Source organism: Polyodon spathula, chromosome 1 (assembly GCF_017654505.1).
Source record: "Polyodon spathula isolate WHYD16114869_AA chromosome 1, ASM1765450v1, whole genome shotgun sequence".
Lineage (NCBI taxonomy): Eukaryota > Metazoa > Chordata > Actinopteri > Acipenseriformes > Polyodontidae > Polyodon > Polyodon spathula.
Genome location: NC_054534.1, coordinates 101,633,884 through 101,659,283, shown reverse-complemented (window position 1 = coordinate 101,659,283; position 25,400 = coordinate 101,633,884). Strand labels below are relative to the sequence as shown.

Here is a 25,400-nt window from a genome sequence, read left to right as displayed (position 1 = left end):
ATAAACAGATGTAGAATATCTGGGTTGCTGTATGATGGGTTATTTTATTCTGAATACAGCAAAAAAAATTAAAAATTCTACTGCGCAGCATTATGCTACTGTAACTTTAATTACAAGGGATACGTGGTGTGACGTTGCTGCTCAACTGTGTCTCGATACAAGTTTCATTGAGCTATACGTTTTAATTCAATAAACAAGGAAAAACCTGTGCCTAAGGAAATACAGTATTGAACGAACAAATCTCGCCTTGGACATGGTTTGTCCACTTCGTGAATCCTGCTGGCTCCTGTCTTGCTCTATTATGCGGTCTGCTTTGTAGTACACATACATACAGGATATTTGCCATATTCTTGGGAGCGTAAGAGCAGGGACTAGAGTTCAGGTAATCGAATGCCTGAAAATGTTGGACCCCCCTGTATTCGAATAGGAAATGTGTTCAAAATTTCTATCCCAAGTACAGCTAACTATTCTGATCCAAATTTCTAAACAATGTAGTCTGGCAGTTTTCTAATTTGCCGTGTCGCTTCATGAGTGTGAGGTCATGTCGGTTTGAAAATAACTTGTCACCCAATGTAAAATCACATCGCATCTGGTGTATAGCGGTCTTTTAACCCAATGTTTTTGTGAATTATTTAATCTTTCTTAATCCACTTGAACAGTTTTACATAATCTTTTTGAAAGAAATAATGTTTGATAAGAACGGGAAATCATTTGCAAATTTATGCAGAATGTAGGTGCAAGTACTGTACTATTAAGATAACATGAAGACTTAAGTTTTAAAAATAGGCTCACTGTCTTTTTCTTTTTTGTTCCATGGTATTAATCAGAATCATCATTTGGACTTTGTAACACTATTAGATGCCTACAGTAGGTGGTACAGGCCCATTCCACGTTGTGGGTTATAGCAACATTTGGAAATCAATTTTCAAATTTTGTATCAAGAAAATGTTCCTCTAAGAAACTTTAAATGTGTGTTGAACAAAGTTTTCAGCCTATAACACAGGAGGGTGTGCTTCAAACTGTAACATCCCTTATGTGGAATGGGCCTACAGTGGAAATGTAACTTTCTATGGCCCTGACAAATACTGTTTTCAAATGTAAAAGACAACATGAAATCCAAATCAACATTGCATTCCAGTCAACAATACAGTCTCAGTCTCTGAGCTAGCTATGTAAGTAAATAAGATCAAGAGCCTACACTGTAACCAGTAACATCGCAGTTCACAATAATTCAATCCATGGCAGTGGCTTGAAACACACCGCCCACCTAATAATGGCATGAACCGCAGGCTCATTTTTAATTGTTATTGAACCCCACAAGAACAAAAGAGGGACACTGGAAAACTAGTTATTTTTCTTTTTTCAATTTGTGATTTAACTTTTCATCTTTCAATTTTGTCTTTGCTGCAGTTTGATTGCGATTGGAAACAACTGGACTGAATGGATCTGAATGTCAAGGGCAGCTCTCTTCCGTCAATGCCGGAACATCTAACCCCTGCCAGTATGAAACCAGTCCCAGAGGCCCTGGGCAGCAGAAAGAACCAGACGGCCACAGAGATGAGTGCCGACAAAGCGATCCTCATGGACAAAGCTGCTGCTCAGTTGGCTGCCACCTTGCAAGAAGGCGTCCTGCACAAAATCAACGGGCACGACCCTCTGACCGAGACCCTGAAAGACTTGACCTCTCGGGTGCTAAATGGGGAGCAGGACAAGGTGGCCAAGCTGTGCGTAGAACCACTGGTCTTAAAGGGAACGGAGTCGCCCCCACAGCACACCAGCCCCCAGAAAAAGAGCGAATCGCCTGAGATAAAGCTGAAGATCACCAAAACTGTCTCCAACGGGAAGCCCCGATTCGAGTCCTGCTTCTGTGAGGACGAGGATGGTGTGACCATCAACACCACCGCAATGGAGAAAAGGAAGGGTGGAAAAAATAAAGGGAGAGTGAAGCGGAAGAGAAACCTCAAGTTTGACCAGCAGCTGGAGCCAGAGAGCTCCTCTCCTGTGCTGCTGCCGCCACCACCACCAGTGCAGACATCCCCACCACCCCCATCGGGTAACCCAGAAGAGATTCAAAAGGTTGGATATTGTCTTATGTTTTATCTTATCCTTTCACTGGTTCGGTTCCATAGGTGAAAAGAACCGTCGAGTATTCTGTGCTCCTCAGGAGTGTCTTAGTGCATCTAGTCTGCTTTAATGGATATAGATGTGCGGCTGTTGGTACAGCAGTTAAGTGTAAATCACGTTGCTGGGCTTTTCATAGGCAAACTTGCTTTTTAATGACTTTAAGGGACTTTGATACACAGCTGGTCTTTGACAAAGGTTTGATTTTACAGAACACATTTCTTTGCTTTTAAGGAAACAATTTATGGTGGGGTTGGCATGAAAGACGCACTGAAAAGTTACCAGAAAACACACATAAAATTCTAATGCAGAAAGTTACGTAGAGAAAAGCCCTTCACACTCGCCCAACCCCCTTGTTATCCAGTGTCGATGAATGCAAATGTTTTTGGTTTGTTTTCATGACAAATAAAGAGCTTTCAATACAAAACTGTTCCTACTAAAAATTGATTGTGTAGAGAACATGCGCTCTGGTTTTCATTAGGCTGTTTTTCCCTCCTGGGTCATGGAGAAATGTTTAGGAAGCTTGATTATCTCCACATTCTAGTGGCTATTAATCACAGCCTGCTATATATAATGTATCTAAAACTACACGATGAGTAATGTCAGAGGAAGGCTGGACTGCTTCTAATAAGTTTTAACACTGCACAGTTGAAAGCTGAGAAGCCTGGGGGGATTTATAGGGTTTATTGCTGGTTGATCTTGGGTAATTTCAGTTTATTGGATTTGACTTTAGCTGTTTATAGTTTGTTCTGCCACTAGATGAGCACATATCTGATGTTCTGGGGGCAGCAGGAATGCTGTAGTCCAAGGGGGGCCCCCGGTGTTTTAAACTGATCAATTAACTTGCACATAGTTAAGTGTGTACATTCATAGTGTTCTCGTCTTGGACCTCCTATTAACTCCAATGAGCTCACTCTGCCCCATTGTCACATTTCACACAAGAAATGCTTCTCCAGTTGTCATGAAGAAGTTATTGAGAATAGTGGTTCTAGGCGGTGTTTGTATTTCTGTTCATCCATCTGTCTGTATGCACACTTGCATTTTTGCACTTAGGAGCTGGAAAATCCAAAAATACTATTAAACTTTCAGGGCTTGAATTTCAGCACGGGATCGTGGGAATTGCGCATTTTCCAAGTTGCTCCCTCATATCTGCAACTTTCAGTGCGGGGAAAATCCCGCAAAGGTGTTTAAAGAGCTACTGTATTTTTCACAATTTGGAATGCCTGAAACACTACAAACACCTCTAAAGAAGAGGGTGTCTGTGACGAAAGCACTATGAGCCGCTTTCTGACTAGTCTAGTTCTGGTTAAAATTAAAAAATCAAAGCAGTGCTGGACAGTTTAAGTGCTGCAACACTTTATTGTCTCTTGCGTGATTCTCGGCCGCTATCTTTGAGCATTATAGAAACTCAAGAATGCTGCAATAAGTAAACAGTTTTAGGGGGGAAAAAATACAATATTAAGTCCATCTAGGTGTTTTGCAAGCGGTGACGTTCGCTTTAACTCTTAAAACTCACCCCCATTAATTTTGGAGCACAAGTGCACCGAAGGTTACGCACATATTACTCGGGCACTGTAAAAGCTTGTGGCTTGTTTAAAAGTACAGACTTGGTGCTTGTTTAGAAGTATAGACTCTGGGCTTTCCAAAGAAATATTCAGTATGTGTATACGGTACTCCTAGCCGGAACTACGACTGCCTGAAGTTAAGCCTCTCATCATGTGACAGAGTTCACTGCTTAGGTTTCGTTTTGAGCTAGGACTATATAAAGAACGATAGGAAAATGATGTCTTCAGTGGTAGGAGTTAAACAGTGGAGGCATTTCTGAAGCCCGTAGATCACAAAAACTGTGCATTTGCAACGCTTTTAACGTATTTCCACTTGCTGTGGCAAAATGTTTCTTGACATAATCAAGCATAAATAAGTCAGTCACTTTTATATTAACGGTATTTTGTATTGTTACTAAAAAAATACTGGTATATCCTGGCACTGCAACACCGCATCACTGCAATGTGTTCAGTACTGAGTGGGATCCACAAACAGTGTCTAATTGAGTACCAAACTGCATCACGGGATTGCCTGTCCTTTCCTCCTTTATATAGTCCTAGGTTTTGAGTGTATTGCTCCGTTATTGTAGCAGATATTCTGAAAGGGGCAGTATCGTTGGAAAGCTTAGAAGCTTAGCTTCCCGCTTAATGTTTATTTCACATTGAGGTTCAATGGTGCAGTGTTGTTGTTTGTTTGTTTTTTAGCTATGATTACAATATATGTAGCAGTGACCAAACATGATTTTTTTTTTTTTTTTTGAGGCAGAAATAAGGCTGAGTGTAAAAAAAAAAAAAAAAAAAAAAAAAAAAACACCTTTTTCTTCTGCTGCAGCGAAAGCTTCATGTCCGGCAATGGAGAGTGCTCTGTCTCACAGTGATGAACAGCTGTTCTCCTGAAAGCAACTTATTTTAAAGCACCACCAGTGTGAATGGTGATGCAGTAAAACATATATATATATATATGCATATGCAAGTGTTTTTTTTTCCCCCCCATCACCCGCCCCCTAAAATTTTTAAAATTGGCTGCAGCATGTCAATTGGCTGCAGCATAGAGGGGAAATACCCCCCAGCACACACACATGAAATTCAAGCTGTGACTTTCACCTGCCTGCGTGAGAGAACTTTGTCATCCTTCCTTGCAAATGAGTACCAGCTCGCCCATAAAATCCAGCCTGATATTTCTCTGTGTTCTGCCCTGATGTCAATCAATGTAAACCCTAGGGTCCTGTCATTTTGCTGAATCACCGATTTCCCCTTGAACATGAAAGGGCACGTTTGTTTGTTTGTTTGTTTGTTTGTTTATTTATTTTTATAGTTAATGCCATTTTGAAAAGCAAAAAATAGTTTTGTATAGCTTCCTTGGCAACAGTTTTTGCTTTGGTAATTAACATATCATCACTCTATCTGTATTCAGCTGTTTTGATTTGCTTTATTGTGTTGTTTACGAATATGCATGTGCGTTTAATTTAAGAAAGCCAATATTTCCTTAATTATATAAAACAATAAAAATAAATTATTGGCAACAACTGTCACCAGAACACCATGTGACATTCCAAAAAATAAAAAATAAAATTCCCCCTTCCCCCACTGTGGTATAAAAAACTAGGGTTTTAAATAATCAATAACGCAGAGTTCTATTTGAAATAAATAATAAGTATCATCTTTCTGGATTGTTCCTCCACTTTAAAAATGATTGGGATACCTGAATCCACTACATATAAAATAATTTTATTTTCTGCCTTCAAATTCGTCTCAAAAAGAATTTAACACTACACTAATAGTTTGTCACCAGAAAAACCTTGGAAAACATTACAGTAATTAGGGAAATATTGTTGTAAATGTGCAGTCCAGAGGTTAAATCAACAACTATCGCTAAAGAGAAAACATGGTAGGTATAGGTCCCTGCTGCTGTTACCCACCTTGGGTCTGCTCTCATTTTCTCCATCCTGCAATGAGGAAACCACTAATCTTATCGCTGCCAAGTTATGTAAAACCACAGCACCACCCTTCAACCACTGCCAGCAGCTAATACAATTATTCAGTGAAATATGTTCACTTGATATGTGTGCCAAAATTAATATGTTAAGCTTGTGCAGGTGGTAATGAGGGAGTGTTCATGCAACATAATTTGGAACCGTGCCATTCGCCCAAAGTCCTCCTGACACATTGAATGTCCATTCTCGGGAGCTGGGTTGAGACCTGGACCGAGGCCTCCAGAAGTAAAAGGCCTCGTGATGACAAGCTAGTGACTGGCTTTTACCAGAATTTCAGCATCCAGTTCCCAGGCAGGCTAGGTAATGTGTCATGAGTGGGCTGCTTAATAACCTCCATCATTCTGGTTAAAACACTGAATGAGTAACATGAAGAACGGTTGTTCTGGTGTCTGGTGTTGGTGATCTAGATTTTTATTGCACCTTGAGAATGTAGTGTGTGTTTATAGTAAAGGTGCTTTTCCACCAGTGGTTTAGCTAAGCTGTAGCGTCTTGGTGAAATGTAGATGATTTGTGCACCAAACCCACTCGGATATAAAGTACTACTCTGACTCTGTCTAGTTTGCTACCTCCTGCTGGCCCTGGCCAGACTGGTTTGGAAGAACATAGACTGGTTTGGAAAATGGTGGGGATCCATGTCACTGACATATCTGTTTCATTTGTGCACAGAAATGAGTTTACTAACTTGAGTTTCTTGTTTGGCAGGGGTCCCATAAAGACAAAGAGTTGGACCTCCCGTTGAAGTTCAATGTAGGGGATGTGGTCTGGACCAAGGTGTCTGGGTACCCCTGGTGGCCTTGCATGGTTGCAACGGATCCAAATCTGAACCATCACGTTAAACTGAAAGGTACCTACAGTTCACTCAAGTCTACACAGATTTGTACATGTATAAAAACCAGCTGTCACATCCTGTGCCATCACTATTCACAGATCTCAATGCTAGTGACTGCAGTCCCGTTTAAAAGAATACACTTGAAAATGCAGATTTCCATAGAGGTCCTCCTCAAGACCGGTAAAGAAGTAATGAGGTCTGCAGGGCCTTAAGATTCCTCAAGCAAATCAGAAAGTTTTAGTTTATGTGCTAAATGATCAGTCCATTTTGTATTAGTTTTTCCATGAAATTGGTCTCCTGGATGAAGGTTGTCTGCATGCATTTGGTTAGGACCTTATGCCAAGTATGTGGAACCTACTGTTGAATAGCTGTAGAACCATGAAATACTGAAAGCAGTTTCAAAATATGCTGCGCAATAACATGTGTATTGGAACAGATGTGTGAAATTGGGTTTTGCAGGACAGAACAGCAGGACTTTAGTGCAATATCACGTGCAGTTCTTGGGGAATGCTCCCGAAAGGGCCTACATATATGAGAAGAGCATCTTCCCCTTTGAGGGGCAGGAGCAGTACGAGGGCCTGTGCCTGGAGAGTGCCAAGCAAGCCACGTCCAGGAGCGAGAAAAAAAAGGTTTGCGAAATGTGGTTACTACTGATATCAAGATACTTTTAATAGAGAAAATAAGTTTTAGTTGGGTTCTTTCGGAATAATACAATTGCAAAATCTAAGTGCTTGTAAAATTGTATGTCCTACATCAAACCATCTTCGATTTGGGTTACCCCATCTTTTGTAGTTTATTTTCTTATTTTCTGTGTTGGCTAAATTCTGTGTTTTCCAGAAATCGAGGCAGATCAATCAAAGTATACGTTTTAAAATTACCAGTATCCCTGATGTTAGGCCTGTAGTTGGACTAAAAGGTATGTAATAGCAGTACATCCTACTCCTCATTAATCTTTCTTCTTTTCTTAAAGTTGCTCAAACCAGTTTCAGTGAAGTTGCGCACACAGTGGGATTTTGGCATCACCCAAGCACAAGAAGCCCTGGGGATGACGCTGAAGGAGCGGATGGCCAAGTATGCGTTCGTCTACGAGAACAAGAGGCCTAGGCTGAACCCGCGGGTGCTTCTGGAGGTGGGGATCGAGGCAGGGCCTTGGGGCGAGACCAGCGAGACATCGGAGCCGGAAGAAAAAGAGGCCGACGCAGATTTGAAACCAGCTGTACAGAACACCCCTTCCCGCACACGCACTAGCACTTCAAGGACTAGAAAGACTCCTGTGAATAAGGTATCTGAAAGGACAGAACCAGGAAAGGGGCGCAGCACCCTAGTTAATAAAAGGAAAAACAGGGCAGCCCCCACTCCCAGGAGACGGAAAAACGCAGCACAGCCAACCAGCCAGGTTTGTATAAGAGCAGGTCATTGAGGTCTGCCATTGCATTAGGAATGTGCTGGGGAGCTGTGTTACTGCTGAAGTGCTGTTGGACCTGGTATCTGCGTGCATGACTACTCACAGGGCTTCCTTGTAAGGGGGTATATAATCTCTGGTTTGTGTGAGGTGTGGTTTTTAAAATGGCTCGAGTAAACACAAATGGTGGTTCAAATCAGGACGCCAAATACGACCTTCAGTTTTAATATGGCCAGTAGATTTGACCATCAAGTCACCACGTTGGCGACCTAAGCATTTACAGCTACACAACAGTCTGCACCACCCTGTTGATCTCGCAGAGCCAGCCCTTTCGTGGAACCAGACCCCTTTTCTTGTTTCTATAGTAATGCGCACCAGCCAATCAAGTTAGGGATGCAGTACCTAAAAGGCTCCTTGGAAGGAGGTAGAACTAATAGATGTGTGTATTTTATTGAAAAGGTGGAAGTAGCAAATACTTTAACCATTAGTCTACTTTGTCTGGTGATACAGCACAATACAGTGGTGTTGAATGGCTTGCCCCCTCCATCATCGGCGCATTTATTTTTCGAGTGGTCATTACAGAACTGATGACAAAGCCAGCAACAGTGAACCACATACAAACTGAAAACCATGACCATGGACGGAATGCTAAGTGATGGATATTGTGATATGCAGGTAGCTGTATAATATACAAACCGCCTTCTAATTGCCTGCAAGTAATCGTTTGAGTGAAATAACAAATGGTTTCAATAATCACTAAAAACATTTTAATTTGTTTTTTTAATTGAGCCCAAAAAACTGAAAGCTTATGCTATTTGAAAACTAGATTTTAGAAGACAAGAACATGTCAAGGTGATGCATTATTTTCTTATACCTCCAGGGGTAGCTATAGTATAGTTAAGTGTGTAGTGTCTAACACTGAGTTTTGCATATATGTAAATCTCTTGGCCAACTGTGTTAATACTTGCTAAGAACATTCTTAAGCACAACTTGAGTGTTAAGTAATCTGGAGGTGAATGGCGGCTGTCTGTCTTTGATGAAATGTAAGACTCTTGGTACAAGTCATTGAATACTGGAGTCTGTTTCTCAGTCTGTATATCAAACTAGCATTTTAAAATATGACTTTTTACCTCCTGAGTTTTAAAAAGTCATCAGGATGAGGTGACTGAAATAGAAAATTACATTAAGGAACACAAAAAAATAACACACTGGTTGACAACCGGGATGCATCATACGTGTATCCAGTGACTCTCTTTGGACACTTACCTTGTGATACTTAACAGCAATACATTTCAAGACCAGAGTAAAAAATATCTTCACGTTCTTCCTGACATGTTGGCATTACCTGGGATTAGAGATTGGGCTGGCATAATCGGCCCAAGAAAGACACATTACTGTCACGTAAGCCCTGGTAAATCCATTGTTGGTTCTGCTGCATAAGTAAAAGAGCATTAGAGGATGTAGCAAATTATATGTTCTTGAAGTACAGCTGCAAAGATGGTTAAATGTCTAGGATGATCCTTCAGGAAGATGTATGGTCTCCACCACCCAGATCCTGACGAGGTGAGACCTAGCCTATAGCTTTGTGTAGAAACTACATATATGTTGATCTAGTTTGTAACCAAATGTGTGGCAACTACAAAGTAGATCAATATAGAGTGTGTTGTACTGGCAACTCCATGGAATTCCTAATAAGATTGAACTTTTATAACATACTGAAACCAACATTTCTATATATATATATATATATATATATATATATATATATATATATATATAATGTATATGTATATGTATATATATATATATATATATGTATGTATATATATATATTATATATATATTAATATATACTAATATATAGAATATATACTATCTAGTATATACATATATAATATATATATATCAAATCTTGTGGTGGTGGTGTGTTGTAAGTCTGTATTACTTTTCAGTTAGGTACAGTTTTATCATGTAATGTTTGAATGTGTTCACAAACATGATCTAAAAAGGACAACACACAATAAAACTGCAAACCAAATTTGTCCCTACGCTCCTGCAAATTTCATTGTACAGTATGTTGTGCATTCTGTGGAGTTACTATACAGTATGTTCAGTTTCCGAAGGGGAACTGTGAGTCAAGCATTCTGTAGTCATTGACTCATTTGCTACCAAAATACAAGACATGCTGTGTACTGGGAAGCAGTGTCATGCCTGTTCAACTCTGTCATTTTGAAAACTAAAAGTTGCTGCCAGGATTATGCACATGTGAATTACTGGCATTTTTTAATTTCACAATTACAATACTGGAGCTCTTCATTTTGGCCATCTACCCTCAAGAGCTACCTACGTCACTAGGCTTTTTTGACAGTTTTTGCTCGGCAGACTGCATATTGTTTTTCTCCACAGTACCTTATAAACCTGCACATAGTGTTATATTGGCATATGCACCTCACTTCCTGCAGCCAGGCTTGTCGGGGCTACAGACACACACACACCAATGAGCAATAGATCCCCAGCTTGCAAATGGGTGAAACCTGGACAAGCTTTTCTATGTACATGGAGTGGATTTCTGCCCTGTCCGTGAAGTCTTACTTCTGCTTAGATGTTGCTTATTTTCAGTTTAACATGCAGGAATCCAGACACTTTTTATTTAAATGTGTTAGCAGTACATTGATTCCCCTTCTGTTTCCACCCATAGGTTGTTGCAGAGTCCCCTGATGCTTGTAATGAAAGTGGCAATAAAGACTTGCTTCAATCCGTGATGAGTCCACAGAGCAGCAAGAAGAAAGCCGTGGTTAAAACCAAGGCTGTAACTGGGAAGGCTCGGGCTGGGATCACCTCTCCTCTTCCAGGCTCAGGTGAGGGGAGCGGTCTTCAAGGCTGTGCCCGTGGGCCGATCTGAGCCCATAAGACCTAAGTGCTGTGCCCGTGACAGCAGCTGACATGATCTTGAACACTGCAATACTGATGCTTTGACAGGGAAACTAAACCCATCACAATCTACTATGTGGGCATGCTCTCTACTTTGGTGCCATTTGTTAAATCTGTTTAATGTAATTTTGTTTGTATGTTTTGGAATATGAATGTAATTAAATGTCAAGTGAGAAAAATGGTCATTCCTTCGACATTGAGAAGTACAAAAAGTGTCCGTGGCCAAAATATGTTGAAGCACTGGTGTGACGTTTGTGTTTCATTTTGTTATTGCATGTTGTGTGCATCTAGTGTTGCATAGAAATAGTAACATCACTCTCAGGAAAAGGTCTATGAGTAGGCTTTTTTGATTGATTACAAAAATTGCCAATATGTTGAAGTTTAATTGTGGAAACGAAATAGAAAATAACATCTGTACTACCTCGTGTTACCATTTTGTTTATCTCTCTTCCCCCCCCCCTCAGAGAAAAAAGCAGAAGAGACCCAACCCAGCACTGCTCAAAAAACTAAAAAAAGGTCAGGACCCAAAGGTGAGTTACAAGGAATTTCCATGGAGTGGTGATGGACAGTAATGCATGTTGGCACTTTTTACTGAAAATCATAAGTCTGGATCAGCTGCTGTCAATGATTCCCTGACCTACTGCCTCTGATCTAACTACATACTAGTTGGTAGTAATGTTGTTTCTTGTGTCATGTGTTGATAACTTTTTTTTTTTTTTTTTTGTAGGAAAGGCAGAAGTAGCACAACCTAAAAGATCGAAAAAGAGGCCCTTGGATACAGAAGACCTTCCAGCACGACCCCAGAAGCGAGTCAGACGGGAGGGCAGTCCCAGTCGCAAGGTGCTGTATTGCATTTTATTTTTATGCCAATTCGCTCTTATCTAAATTGGTTTGCATGTTTTAATATTTATTACTGTTACACTTGTAGTAGTCAGAGCTATTGCAAGAAAGGTTTTAGGTTACATAAAGACGGATGCTTGCAACCAACCCTAAGTCATTATTACAGCCCAAGTAATAAAAAAATAGAAAATAAACCCACACAAGCCTTATTGTCTCTTGATTTTTCAATTGGCTAAATCTAACCCGCTGCACACTTTCCTCCACCCAGAAGAACCCAATTAAACCATCTAAATCAAAACCTGCTCCAGAGACTGAAGTATCGCAAACTGCCTTGGATGTGCAGAATAGCCAGTCTGGTAAGACTCTTGAACTGATTTTGTTTTAGTTGTAGTGTTTTAGATTGCAGCTGGATTTACCGGCATGTTTGTTTGGTTGCTTTGTAGAAAGTAAACTGTCGGACAAGTGCAAGCCCCTGAAGAAGCGAAAGCGCTCGTCTGCCGGGGGGGAAGCGCTGCTTGCCCCGGCCAGCAAGAGCGCCTCCCCTCCAGCCTCCTCCACAGAACATGAGGTAAACGAAGACGCACAGCAGTCAACACTAACACCAACGTGTGCTTTTTTTCTATTTCAAATTTCACTTCACATTCAAATGTATCTAGATAATATAAGTGGTACTTCCAAATTATAATTTGGTTTTTTTAATGCAATTTCCTAATTATAATAATTTGAGGATTTTTACTCTCATTAAAAAAACTGCACTAGACAGCCTTATATTTACATCATGACCTATGCACATATTGAAACTGCTGAGAAAGTGCCCCCTTGGCATTTTCCAACCCTTGTATAGAGTTCAGGAGTGGGGTATTCATTCCAGCTGAAGTCAAATTAAACTTCATGTTAATATTTTGTTTGTGTGTGTCCCTGCTCCAGACCTCCTCTGACGGGCACGGGGACGAGCGTCCAGAGTCTCCTTGCGAAAGTGTCGATGAGGTTCAGACAGAGGCATCTGTCTCCTCCAAGAAGTCTGAACGTGGAGGGAATGTGAAAAAGGATAATATGTGTCAGGTGACTTTCGTTCTGCTCTGTAAACCAATATCTGTACGTCCCAACATCTGCTACACTGAAAAGCACAATCTGCCAGTTAGAGCACTAGTTACTGATGCAAAGATTATGAATTCATCTCTAACCACATGCTATAACAAGTCTCTTCAGTACCAGCACACATTTACTGAAATAGAAAACAAAGTGGTCATAGATGTTCATATTGAATCAGTTTGCTGGTTTTGAGTGGAGTTGCCATTCCTGTACTACTAGAGAGGTTTGGGATGGAGTTCTTTCTTAGATCCGTAACCACTGTATGGAAAACTGAGCTAAAAAAAAGTGTGTGTATGTGTGTGTGTGTTTATATATAACTGAATGTTCAGATGCCTAACTGGTTGTTGAGGATTTTTAACCATGCAGATATATAGCACAATGCATGGCAGAACTAATTTTTGCCTAAGCACAGTTCAATTTAATAAATGATCAATACACAACATATTAAACTTGCAGTAAATATACACCTTGGTGTGAGAGGTCTTTCTAACGTTTTTCAAAATGAGTGACGTTCCTTCAGCAAGAGACACGAAGAACTAAAGTCAAACTTAATGAAGTCTAAGAAAACAAAAGTGAAACGAGCACAAAAAAAAATAAATGCTTGGGCAGCTGGTGTTTTTTTTTTATTGATTTGGATGAAACTAAAAGAGGGGCAGTGTGTGTTTAAACCCGACAGCTTTGTTATCACTACGGATGAAAATGGGCTAGAAATCGTTTCCTAAAAGAAAGAAACAGAAAATCACAAAGCTTTCAAAGAAAGAGAAAGCAAGCCCCTATAGATGGATGTATGCTGTGCTTTGTAATCCCCTGTGCCCTCATCATTATTAAAATACCCCCCTGATGCTGTTTTTCCTTTCACCCACACCAAATTTCCTTGTGCCACTGAAATGATGAAGCGCTCTGGTATACTCTAAAACCAATGGGACTAAATAACCTTGCTTCAATGATGCCTCGCTTATCTTTGGAATAAATAAATGGAAACATTGAATCTCCAGTTTAATGTTAACAACAGATAGAAACGGGGGGGGGGGTTAGTGCTTTAGTAAAATATGTCCTGAATACCTACTGTACAAGACAGCGTAGGAGAAGTGCTGTGGTAGATTCAGTATGAAACACTAATCATTTTAATTTATAAAGCTTGTGTTAACCTGAGGAAAATGTCTTCATTCGTAATCTCGACAACAAAGCACTGTACATCGTAAGCTGTATTGAAAAAAATGTCTTGCAGCCCCTCTGCTGTTTGGAATTTTTATTTGTTAAATGCCCAGACGACCAACAAAAAAAAAACTTGAATACAAACTCTGCAAGCGTTTGATGTATCATGGAGGCACATCCAGTCTCTGGGGTCACTTTACAATCATCAGTTGCTGTTATTATTATTATTATTATTATTATTAAATGTGTATTTTTATTTAAATTATAAAAACATGATTACTGTTCTATAACATATTTTTAAACTACATATGAATGTTTTATTCCATTTATATTGTTTACCTGTAAAATAGGATTTTCAATCAAATATAAATAGTAGCTGTGGTGACATCACCAGTAAATTATGCAAATGAGTACAATCGAAGGTTCTAACCTTCCTTCGGTAACATGTTCTGAACCTTCGAAGGTCAATATGTACCCTTCTTCAAAGCCCTATAAAATTGTTTTTTTTTTTAAAAAAAAAGGGTTTAAAAAAAAATAAAAATAATATTTGGCCGTGTTTATAAGTGGGATAACACACTACAGGACTTGAGTTGTGTTGCTTCGCTTCATGCCTCCAACCCAACTACAGCTGTATGTTAATGCAACACAACGCATGCCCTGTTGTATGTTATATATATAGATCTCATTATTGTTTTTAGGTTTGCGAAACTATTGGCGATTCGCTGATTCTGTGTGAAGGGCAGTGCTGTGGCCATTTCCACTTGAATTGCTTGGGGCTGACTGAGAAACCGGAAGGAAAGTTTCTTTGTCCTGAATGCACCTCCGGTAAGTCATGGAAAACACTGCAACCTGAGCTATTTCAATGCCTACACCTACACCCAATCTGCAATGCCACACCTAACTACAATATCTGAAATTGAGTAAGAGTTCAGGTAAAGAAGAGCCTTTCCTTACAGGTCTTGTGAAGGACAAACCTATATTTCTTCTAGTAAAATGCAAGCCTAAAGATGCAGTAGATAAAATAGATTTTTAAAAAAATCATGGTTTTAATGATTCAAGGCATTCAATCAAGATGTGTACAAACTGGTGGTGGCTATTTGTGCTGTATATATAAATCCATTTGAAAGCAGTTTTTTAATTGGTATAACCCTCTTTTTTTAATTCGGATTTAGTTGTATTGTCAGTGGCACAGGAATAATTTTTAATGTGGGGGTGCTGAAACCCATTGAGCAAAACTGTAACCGCTGTATATGATGGAAGCCATGCAAAGCCAGGGGGTGCTAATGCAGCCCCAGCACCCCTAGTTCCAGCGCCCTTGTGTATTGTGGTATGCTGGAACACCATGCTTAGTCCACGGTGTTAGTGAACCGACCTCAACCTTGTGTCGTCTGTTCTGGTTTCCCCTGCAGGAATCCACTCTTGCTTTGCATGCAAAAAGAGTGATGGGGAAGTGAAGCGCTGCATGGTTCTCCAGTGTGGTAAATTCTACCATGAAGACTGCGCAAGGAAGTACCCTCCGTCTGTGTTTTCAAACAAGGGCTTCCGCTGCCCCTTACACTCCTGTGTCAGCTGCTTCGTCAACAATCCCTCAAGCCTCAAATCTACTAAAGGTAGGGAACTGGTAAAGCAAGGACAATTCACAGCGTTTAAGAGTTTTAAGAGATCCTTTTTTTCATTTTATATCTCCAAATATGTGTGAAGGGTGACATATTTTTAATGATTTTAAACTATGGCAGCATTTAGGTCTGCAGATTCACTTGCAGCAATGCCTCACCCGAAAGACGGAGAAGGTTAAAATGACTTGCTCAGGGTCACACAGTGCCAATTTAATCCTTGAATGGGATTTGAACCGGGTACCTCCTGGTTACAAGCTTGTTTCTTTAACCACTGGACTACACAGCCTACTTGCACTTTAATGTTCACCCACTAGATGGCATTGTTGAACTGCAATATTCTGCAGGAGGGTGACAAAGCCACACTGATTTTAAACTTGCACTTTTAAGTAATGAACATTGCCGGTAATTTGACTTCAAATTTAGCCAATAGGAATTACCAAACCACTTTGCCAATTTAATCCTCGTTTTAAACGTTTTAAACCCTGTTCATCAAATGTTTTTCACCATGAAAATGAGTTAGGGTTGTTTTATATTCGGTTTAGTTTCCTAAACGTTTTAATTTTATTGTATTGGGAGTGCTGGCAATAACTCGGGTAACCTATATTAATTAAGCAGCACTCCAGTAAATCCTACTGTATAGTAATTACTGTATCAACTCTCCAAAAGTCGGAGAATGTTTTAACTCCGAAATTTAAAGCAGTGTCTTTTCGTTTTCACAAAGGTAAAATGGTGCGTTGTGTGCGCTGCCCTGTTGCCTATCACACGGGGGATGTGTGCATTGCAGCAGGATGTGAGGTCCTGGCCTCTCACAGCATCATCTGCACCAGCCACTTCACAGCCAAGAAAGGGTACAGCCACCATGCACACGTCAACGTCAGTTGGTGCTTTGTCTGCTCCAAAGGTTAGCATGATTTTCTTTCTCTTGTAGGAATTTCCCATTCCCTCACTGTCCAATAGATGCCATAAAGGAATGTCATGATTTTTTAATCCATTGTTAACATCCACCATGCAACTGCATTTGTGTTAACAATGATGTGTTCCTCTCTGTTCCTGCAGGGGGCAGTCTGTTGTGCTGCGAATCCTGTCCTGCTGCTTTCCACCCTGACTGTCTCAATATAGAGATGCCAGATGGAAGCTGGTACTGCAACGACTGCAAGGCTGGCAAGAAGCCCCAGTACAGAGACATCATCTGGGTCAAACTGGGCAACTACAGGTGAGAAGCACCTTCAGGCAAACAAACAAACAATATTGACACAGTGGTTAATATACCGTGGAATTAAATCCGACCCTGTTCTCTGTGCAATCTTTAACAGATGGTGGCCGGCAGAGATCAGGCATCCGCGGGGAATCCCCACAAACATCCAGCACCTGCGCCACGAGATCGGGGAGTTTCCCGTGTTCTTCTTCGGCTCCAAGGATTACTTCTGGACACACCAGGCCCGTGTCTTTCCCTATATGGAGGGCGATCGGGGGGGCAAATACCAGAAGATGAAGGGCATCGGGAAAGTCTTCAAAACAGGTAAACCGCTCTGTACTGTGATAGAATGAATGTTTTGTCAGCAGTAATTGATTGGCCCTCTTTTTAAAATTACCCTACATGATTTTAAATTGGTGCTGGGCTTTTTCATGTTTTTTTATTTTTTGTTTGTTTAATAACCCCTATCTGCTGTAGCTCTACAGGAAGCGGAAAAGCGTTTTCAGGAGATCAAAAAGGAACGAGAAGCAAAGGAAGCCCAGGAGAATGAACGCAAACCACCAGCCTACAAGTACATCAAGGTTCGTCGTCTTAGGAGCATTTTGGACAGGGTGCTCCAAACTGTCAATAGTATAAAAGTGTTGGAGAAAAAGAATGACAAGTCGCATTGTGTGTTTCTGCTTTTAAGGTATTCTCTTATCTGTTAAGTTTCTGCTTGTGTCTCAGGAAAAGCCAAATTGTTTACTTTTGAAACCCCCCCCCCCCCCCCCCCCCCCCCCCCCCCCCCCCCCATACAAAAAAAAAAAAAAAAAAAAGAAATCAGTGGGTAGCCAATAAACACCAGAAAATCCCGGAAAAACTGTGGAAATGGTTAATCAATTCACGTTGACTTTACCCTTTTTCCGTTAAGTAAAACCTACTACAAAAATAATAAATACATTTCCCAGTGCTTCTGGGCAATGTCCCGCCTTCCTGACTTGTATCTATCATTGATTTGTTCTGAATACTTTAATCCCGCCCCAACTACTGAATGACAGCACATTCGTACATTTTTGTTGGGAGACTCCGCTTGCAAGATTTAAAACAAGGTTACAATCAGGATGAAGGAATGCAGCGGGATTTAAAGCTGTAAGATACGGAGGATTTAAAACAGAATTGTGGCGAAAATTTATAAAAACCCCAGAAGAACGTGCCTGTGACCAGAGGGATTTTGTTGTGGAAGGCAAAGGAAAGAAGGTACAACTTAAATGTGCAAGTACTGTTGAGTTACTTATTTTATAGTACTATATAAAAAATAAAAAAAAACATTTTGGAAAGTAACTAAAACACACATTTTATACAGTATATCAACAAAAGCCCCGAAAAGACTTGCATAAAACTGAAATAGCTAAAAATAAGCACCGAAAAATACTATTAATAAAACCCGAAAAACAGAAACCCTACTTACATCCTAAAAACAATATGCGCCCCATTTATACTTCTATTTTGTAGTTTGCTGTGACAAAGGCTCTTTTTAAAACTAGGATTTGATCCCAATGAAATTGTTGTGTATTTTTGTTTCTGTGTATTTAATTGTAGTGGGTGTTTTTTTTTTCTTTAACAATACTTCTTTGTATCCAGGTGAACAAGCCCTGTGGGAAGGTGCAGATCTACACGGCAGACATCTCTGAGATCCCCAAGTGTAACTGCAAGCCTTCGGACGAGAGCCCGTGTGGCTTTGAGTCGGAATGCTTGAACAGGATGCTCATGTACGAGTGCCACCCTTCTGTGTGCCCAGCAAGAGAGCGCTGCCAGAACCAGGGCTTCACCAAGCGCCAGTACCCAGAGACCAAGATCATCAAGACTGTGGGCAAAGGCTGGGGGCTGGTGGCCAAGAGAGACATCAAAAAGGTGAGAGAGCCCTCTGCTCGCTACTACTGTTTAATATCTGTCTCATCAACTTTACACTTTTAAGTGTGTTGTAAAACTCAAGTAACCTGTATTAATTAAGAAGCACTCCAGTTTAAAATATAGTTCTGCACTAGGTGTAGTTGATCTTGTGGATGTGTAGGGCTTGAAGTTTTCAGGTTTTATTTTTGATCAATGACATCCCTTTTAAAACAAACTTTGAGCCGATTCTGTTTTCTAACTAAACTGCTGGTGCTTTTGCTATTTTCCCTCGTTTTATGAGCTGTCCTGACAGATTTTCTTTTCAATGTAAAATACCCATTAGAGTGTACACTGATAGCATGTGCGACATTTAACCTCCTTGATTTATAGCAAATAAAAAAATATATATATCTTAAACCCAGTTTGTTATTAATCGTTTTCTCTATTCGGATGCAGAGACAGCTTAACAACTACTAATGAACATTTAAAGGGAGGTAGAGATTTGGAAAATAAAAATAAAATGTTCGAGCCTTATGTGTGTGCATATGGAAGACTACACTGAGTGTTAAATATACCAAGCATGAAACACTTATCACTGTAACATTTATTTTCGAATGAAATAAGGTATAAAAATGATGGACATTGTTTTTGTTTTCTTTTTAATCATTTGATCATTCATGCTTGAGTGACTATGTCTGAAGCATATGCACTTAATCATCACTTAATATGACATTGTGTATCCTTGTACCTTTTAGAAGCAGAAGTCAAATATAGAACATTCGATAATTAACTGAGAGCATGAACTATCGGGGAAATTTCTATTTATCATGTACATACTGTGCATGGTGGTCGTTGGGATCTGGTTTTCCTTACTCAATTTACAGCTGTGATGGGGGATGTGTGTTTACAGGCTGCTTGGTTTTTTTCAGGGGGAGTTTGTGAATGAATATGTGGGGGAGCTGATAGATGAAGAGGAGTGCAGAGCAAGGATTCGATATGCTCAGGAGAACGATATCTCTCATTTCTACATGCTCACCATTGACAAGGTAACGCGTATTCTTGTAAGCAAGGAATACCGGGATTTATGTAAAGTGATCATTCAAATACTAAAAATTGGTTCATTCATCAGTGATGCTTTACATTCTGGTTTGACCTTAAGATGCCTTATTAGGGGTTTTAATCTTGACATATTGATAATTGAGTAATCATCCTGTCTGGACGATTAATTAATCAATTAACCAGACCCATTTACTAGAATACGCAATTGTAGTGAAAGACAACTGAAAGTAATACTTGGTATTAATGCTTTTTTTTTGCAAACATTTGTTAATGACACCTAATGTTTTACAGGCAACTTTAAACATTTTGACAATAAATGAAAATGTTTACTTGCGTGTAATCTGAAGTTAGCCAAAGCGAGTCTTTAAATATAATACATAAAATATTGTGCCATGCATTACTGTAAATTAGCAGCGGTACTACAACCAATGCTATGTTGGACATGTTGGGACTATTTTTGTATAAACTTTAAGCTAACAGGTAATTTGTTGAATTGAGTGCTATTTTATTTTTGTTTAATTTAGTTAGCCAGATATGCCATAAATTAAATCTTGGACTACAGCTGTAAATGTACTGCCACCGTACAGATTTAAACCAATAGAATACATTGTCTAAAAGAGAAATAAACTTACTTGCGACTCGGTTGATAAGATAAACTCATAGTACTGTCGTGAAAGGAAAGCCCCAAACAGCAAGTCTTGCAAGCTGTAGTCATTTTTTTTCTTTCTTCCGAGTGGTTTCCAAACTTATATATAAAATATATGCAGTGCCTATAGGAAGTATTCACTTTCACAGTTTGTTGTTACAACCGGAAATCTTGATGCATTTAAATGGGATTTTTTTTCCTTTGATTTTCACAACCTACTAAACACTTTCAATGTGTGAAAAAAATGGGGGGGTGAAAACATAAATCAATTAAAAATAAAAAGCCAAAGTCTTCATTAGATAAGTATTCACTCCCTTTGCTATGACACTCCTAAATAAGCTCAGGAGCAACCAATTGCCTTCAGAATTCACACAGTAAGTTAAATGGAGTCCATATGTGTAAAGTCCCACAGTTGGGTAGTGCATTCAAAGCAAAGATACTACCATGAAGACCAAGGAACTTTCAAAACAACTCCTGGATAAAGTTGTGGAAAGGCACAGATCAGGGCAGGGGTTTAAAAGGATTTCAGAGGCATTGACTATCCCTTGGAGCAAAGTCAAGTCAATGATTAAGAAGTGGAAGGTATACCGCACCACCCACTCAAGGACATTTACGTTTTTGTTCCTTAGCCACTCCAGTGTAGCTTTGGCTGTGTGTTTTGGGTCGTTGTCATGCTAAAAGGTGAAATTCCGTCCCAGTTTCAGCATCTTGCAGAGGGCAGCTGGTTTTCCTCAAGGACTTCTCTGTACTTTGCTCCATTCATTTTCCCTTCTATCCTAACAAGCGCCCCAGTTCCTGCCGATGAGAAACATCCCCATAACATGATGATGCCACCACCATGCTTCACAGTAGGGATGGTGTTCTTTGGGTCATGCGCTGTGTTGAGTTTGCGCCAAACATAACGCTTTTGCATTTAGGCCAAAAAGTTCCATTTTAGGTTTGTCAGACCACAAAACTTTTTGCCACATGGCTACAGAATCTCCTGCGTTTTTTTTTGCATACTTCAAACAGTATTCAAGGTGGGGTTCCTTGAGTAATGGTTTCCTTCTTGCCACCCTACCATACAGGCGAGATTTGTGGATTGCTTGGGATATTGTTGTCACATGCACACTTTGACCAGTCTTGGCCATAAAAGCCTGCAGCTCTTGCAAAGTTGCCATTGGCCTCTTGGTAGCCTCTCTGATCAGTCTCCTTGCTCGATCATCCAGTTTGGAGGGATGGCCAGATCTAGGCAGGGTCTTGGTGGTGCCATACACCTTCCACTTCTTTTAATAATCGTCTTGACCGTGCTCCAAGGGATATTCATCCATCCCCTGATCTGTGCCTTTCAACAACTTTGTCCTTGTTCTTTTGAGAGCTCCTTGGTGCTCATGGTTGATTCTTTGCTTTGAAATGCACTACCCAGCAGAGGGAACAGGAACGGTCCTGTATTTATCCTGAAATCATGTGAATCACTACAATTTAACACAGGTGGAAGCCACTTAACTTGGTGTGTGATTTTGAAGGCGATTGGTTACACCTGAGCTAATTTAGGATTGCTATTACAAGGGGCTGGACACTTATCCAACCAAGCTATTTCAGTTTTTATTTTTAATTAATTTTCTACACATTTCTAGTATATTTTTTTCACTTGGAAGTTGTGGGGTAGGATGTGTAGATAAATGAAAAAAAAAAAAAACTATTTTAATGCGTTATAATTCGACTATAAGGCAACAAAAGGTGAACCTTTTGAAAGGGCGTGTAGACTTTCTATAGGCGCTGTATGATGGATACACCTTATTACAGTTGCTATTCGTAATTGTATTAACACCAATACAAAAAACTAGTCAATTATTAAATGCTGTGCTCTTGTTGTCTTGTTCTTAATTCCACTTTTAAATGAGAAAGTTAGAACATGGAGGATTTAAAAGCCCATTTAATTCTCAGCAAAACCTTGTAAATGAAACGGATTGTACTGTTATTACAGTATACCTGTGAATAGACTTTAAATAATGTTAATGCAATTGCGAATAGTAATTGTAATGTTTGTCCAGCTTATTTTGTATTAAAGGTGTTACTAAAGATTTGTTTAATATTGTTACACCCACATTTGCTCTTTCTGCATTCAGCTCACAACGATCCTCCTGGATCCGTGGTGTCATTACCATTGACCTTGCACTGAATAACCTGTTATGTGTTTAGGACCGGATCATTGATGCTGGGCTCAAAGGGAACTACTCTCGCTTCATGAACCACAGCTGCCAGCCCAACTGTGAGACGCAGAAGTGGACGGTGAATGGAGACACAAGGGTGGGATTGTTTGCTGGGTGTGATATTCCGGCAGGTGAGATGGGTTATGCTGGGCACGTTCCGTTACAAACTACTGTAGTGAATACAATAGCAATACCAGAGGGCTGTGATTTGAATTATCTTTACATAGGGGGAATTGAAGAATCCATTGAAAAACGTTAAGGTACATTTGTTATGTATAAAATATTTGACCATGAACTTGGGGTTAACACCCGTTGTTCAGAATGGCGCAGTGGATTCTTTAAATTTAAGAATTGATGTGTCATCTAAAGGGGAACACCTCCAGTCATGCATGCATAAATACTACACACACACACACTGCATCCTCATTTGAATTGTCTTGTAAATCCAGGGACAGAGTTGACCTTCAATTATAACCTCGACTGTCTGGGCAATGAGAAGACTATCTGCAGGTGTGGAGCTCCTAACTGCAGTGGATTTCTTGGAGACCGGCCCAAGGTAAACGATCTGATAACTCTTCACTGGAAATATCTTGTCTTGTCTACGGCTGTTTTCATAATCCTGTTTTCGCTGCCCTTTCTGTTTTAACAATGAAGAATGCAACTAGCAATACCTCAGAAGACAAAGGGAAGAAAGGCAAGAAGAAGCTGAAGAGGCGCAAGTCTCGTAACGAAGTGAAGAAGCAGTCTGAAGACGAGTGCTTCCGCTGTGGCGATGGGGGAGAACTGGTGCTCTGTGACAAGAAGACCTGCACCAAGACCTACCACCTATCCTGCCTCGATCTCACCAAGCGTCCTTTCGGTGAGTGGTTTGTGAAGCAGAATCACTGACCAAATCGCCATAATCCACGGCCAAGTGCCATACATAAGTTAGTGTACTGTATTCTTGTGGCTTTTTTTTTCTTTTTTTATATGTAAAGCATATGGCATGTTGAGTTAATTGATATTATCTGTAATAAGAAGTGATCTATTACTGTTAACAGCACAATTTTGAGAGAGTTTTGTCCAAGATCTACAACAGATGTGCAGCACGTTTTGTATTGGCATGTGGGAATTCAGTTATGTATTTATTTGGAAAAAAGATTGATTACGTATTTTGTTGTATGTATTTCTTTTCATTACATTACTGCTAGATGCAACCTAAAAATGTAATGTGTTTAATATTACAAGGACTGCTACCTTGCAACTAAATGTGTTAGTAGTCCACAAATAAATCTGGAAGCAGCACTTGCCTGATGTTTCTGTTTGTTTGTTTGTTTTTGGCAGGACGATGGGACTGCCCGTGGCATCACTGTGATGTCTGTGGGAAAAACTCTGTAACCTTTTGCCAATTCTGCCCAAACTCCTTCTGTAAAGAGCACCAGGAGGGGGCGCTGTTCGCATCACCTGTGGACGGACGGCTACGTTGCTCTGAACACGAAGATCTGGAACAAAGCCACGCTCAAGAAATCGTGGCAACAGAACAGGAACCAGAAACGCCTTCAGAGAAGCAGACTGGGAAGTCCAAGCCTACCAAGAACTCCAGGAAAAGCTTAGGCTGAGCACTGTTGGGTGGGAGAGAGACTAATTGCAGTTCCAAGCTGCTAACACTATTCTGTACATATAAAACACACCACTTCCCACAGTGAATGTTTATCAGAACTGTACAGCTTACTGTATTTTCAGGGAAAACAATTCCCCCGTCATTGAGCCATACAAACAGGTTTAATCTTTTTTTTTTTTTTTTTTTTTTTTTTTATTAATGCATCTGTACTGATACTCAACTGTGGTAAGCACAAGACTAAACTTTACAGCATTACAGTTTACACTTGAATTATTTTATTTAACAAACTTTTTTCTGGAAAATATAATACGGTAGAGATATATATTTTTTAAAGTCCATAATAATAAATAAGACTGGAAATTTGTCAGAGTTGCGTAAAACATTTACCAGCCAATCAAGGTGTTTTAAGAATTGTAATATCTTCAACAAAAAAAGACACTATTAGTAGCTCTTGATTTCTGTCTTTCTGTATTCGTGTAGTTTGCATTTAAGTTGTAATACTTGTGTTTTATTTGTTTGGGGGTTTTTTTGTAGCTCAACTGGTCTTTATGAAGAATAGTATCAAACATTTTTGCAATACTTGTTCAGGGTTACCAGACACCCCTACTGCAGGGAAACTAATATTAAAAAGAATATTACGTTTTATTTATCCATTAATGTCAAGTTTATTTTGCAATATACACATTATTTTTTATTTTGATTGGGCTGGGTAGTTGCAGAACTAATTAGCCTTCCTCCTGTTTGGGAGTTCCTGATACTGTTTTCAAAGTGATTGTAGTAAGCGCAGTCAAGAGTGACCAGTCTGCTGCTAATCTCGAAGATCTCTTAAAGCACTTATATTGTGAAAACACTGGTACAGCAGGATTCAGACTCGGCTGTGACTGGGTGGGTGTCCTGCACAGGGGCTTGGTAACTATCTTCACATTGCATTAGTGCATCGGTAAATTTAGGGATGAGGAGAGTGTTCAGTGTTTCCTTTTTTTTTTTTTTTTTTTGTGTAAATTTTGACACATTTAAAACCAAAGTAATTTATAACAACGAGGATTCCAAAAACCCAAACAAAAAAAGGGGAGGGATTTTGTCGGAACGCGTTGTCTTGAAAGTGTCATGTAAAGAGGTAACCTCCCCACGACTCTTGGACATTTGAAGTACCTCACAATGGAGTGGTATATATATATATATATATATATATATATATATATATATATATATATATATATATATATATATATATATATATTGGCCAGAGTGTTCTGTATCCATCTACATGTTTTTGTGGGTGGCTATAGAACCACTGGTGAGGGTGTCAGTAAGG

General features: G+C 39.7%; 1 protein-coding gene across 1 annotated transcript in view; it reads left to right on the top strand.

The window, feature by feature from the left end:
- The window catches only part of LOC121325522 (histone-lysine N-methyltransferase NSD2-like), a 31,921-nt gene extending 6,849 nt beyond the window's left edge, over positions 1-25,072 (top strand). The window contains exons 2-23 of the mRNA XM_041268080.1: positions 1,411-2,076; positions 6,362-6,503; positions 6,948-7,117; positions 7,459-7,884; positions 10,589-10,748; positions 11,286-11,351; positions 11,549-11,661; positions 11,930-12,017; positions 12,105-12,229; positions 12,589-12,723; positions 14,607-14,733; positions 15,318-15,518; positions 16,246-16,425; positions 16,581-16,737; positions 16,838-17,043; positions 17,197-17,300; positions 18,340-18,609; positions 19,518-19,634; positions 22,475-22,616; positions 22,935-23,041; positions 23,140-23,344; positions 23,809-25,072. Of these exons, the coding sequence (XP_041124014.1) occupies positions 1,441-2,076; positions 6,362-6,503; positions 6,948-7,117; positions 7,459-7,884; positions 10,589-10,748; positions 11,286-11,351; positions 11,549-11,661; positions 11,930-12,017; positions 12,105-12,229; positions 12,589-12,723; positions 14,607-14,733; positions 15,318-15,518; positions 16,246-16,425; positions 16,581-16,737; positions 16,838-17,043; positions 17,197-17,300; positions 18,340-18,609; positions 19,518-19,634; positions 22,475-22,616; positions 22,935-23,041; positions 23,140-23,344; positions 23,809-24,083 (4,152 nt within the window). The 5' untranslated portion in view covers positions 1,411-1,440 and the 3' untranslated portion in view covers positions 24,084-25,072. The remainder of the gene's footprint in view (positions 1-1,410; positions 2,077-6,361; positions 6,504-6,947; positions 7,118-7,458; positions 7,885-10,588; positions 10,749-11,285; positions 11,352-11,548; positions 11,662-11,929; positions 12,018-12,104; positions 12,230-12,588; positions 12,724-14,606; positions 14,734-15,317; positions 15,519-16,245; positions 16,426-16,580; positions 16,738-16,837; positions 17,044-17,196; positions 17,301-18,339; positions 18,610-19,517; positions 19,635-22,474; positions 22,617-22,934; positions 23,042-23,139; positions 23,345-23,808) is intronic.
- Positions 25,073-25,400: the final 328 nt, after the last annotated feature.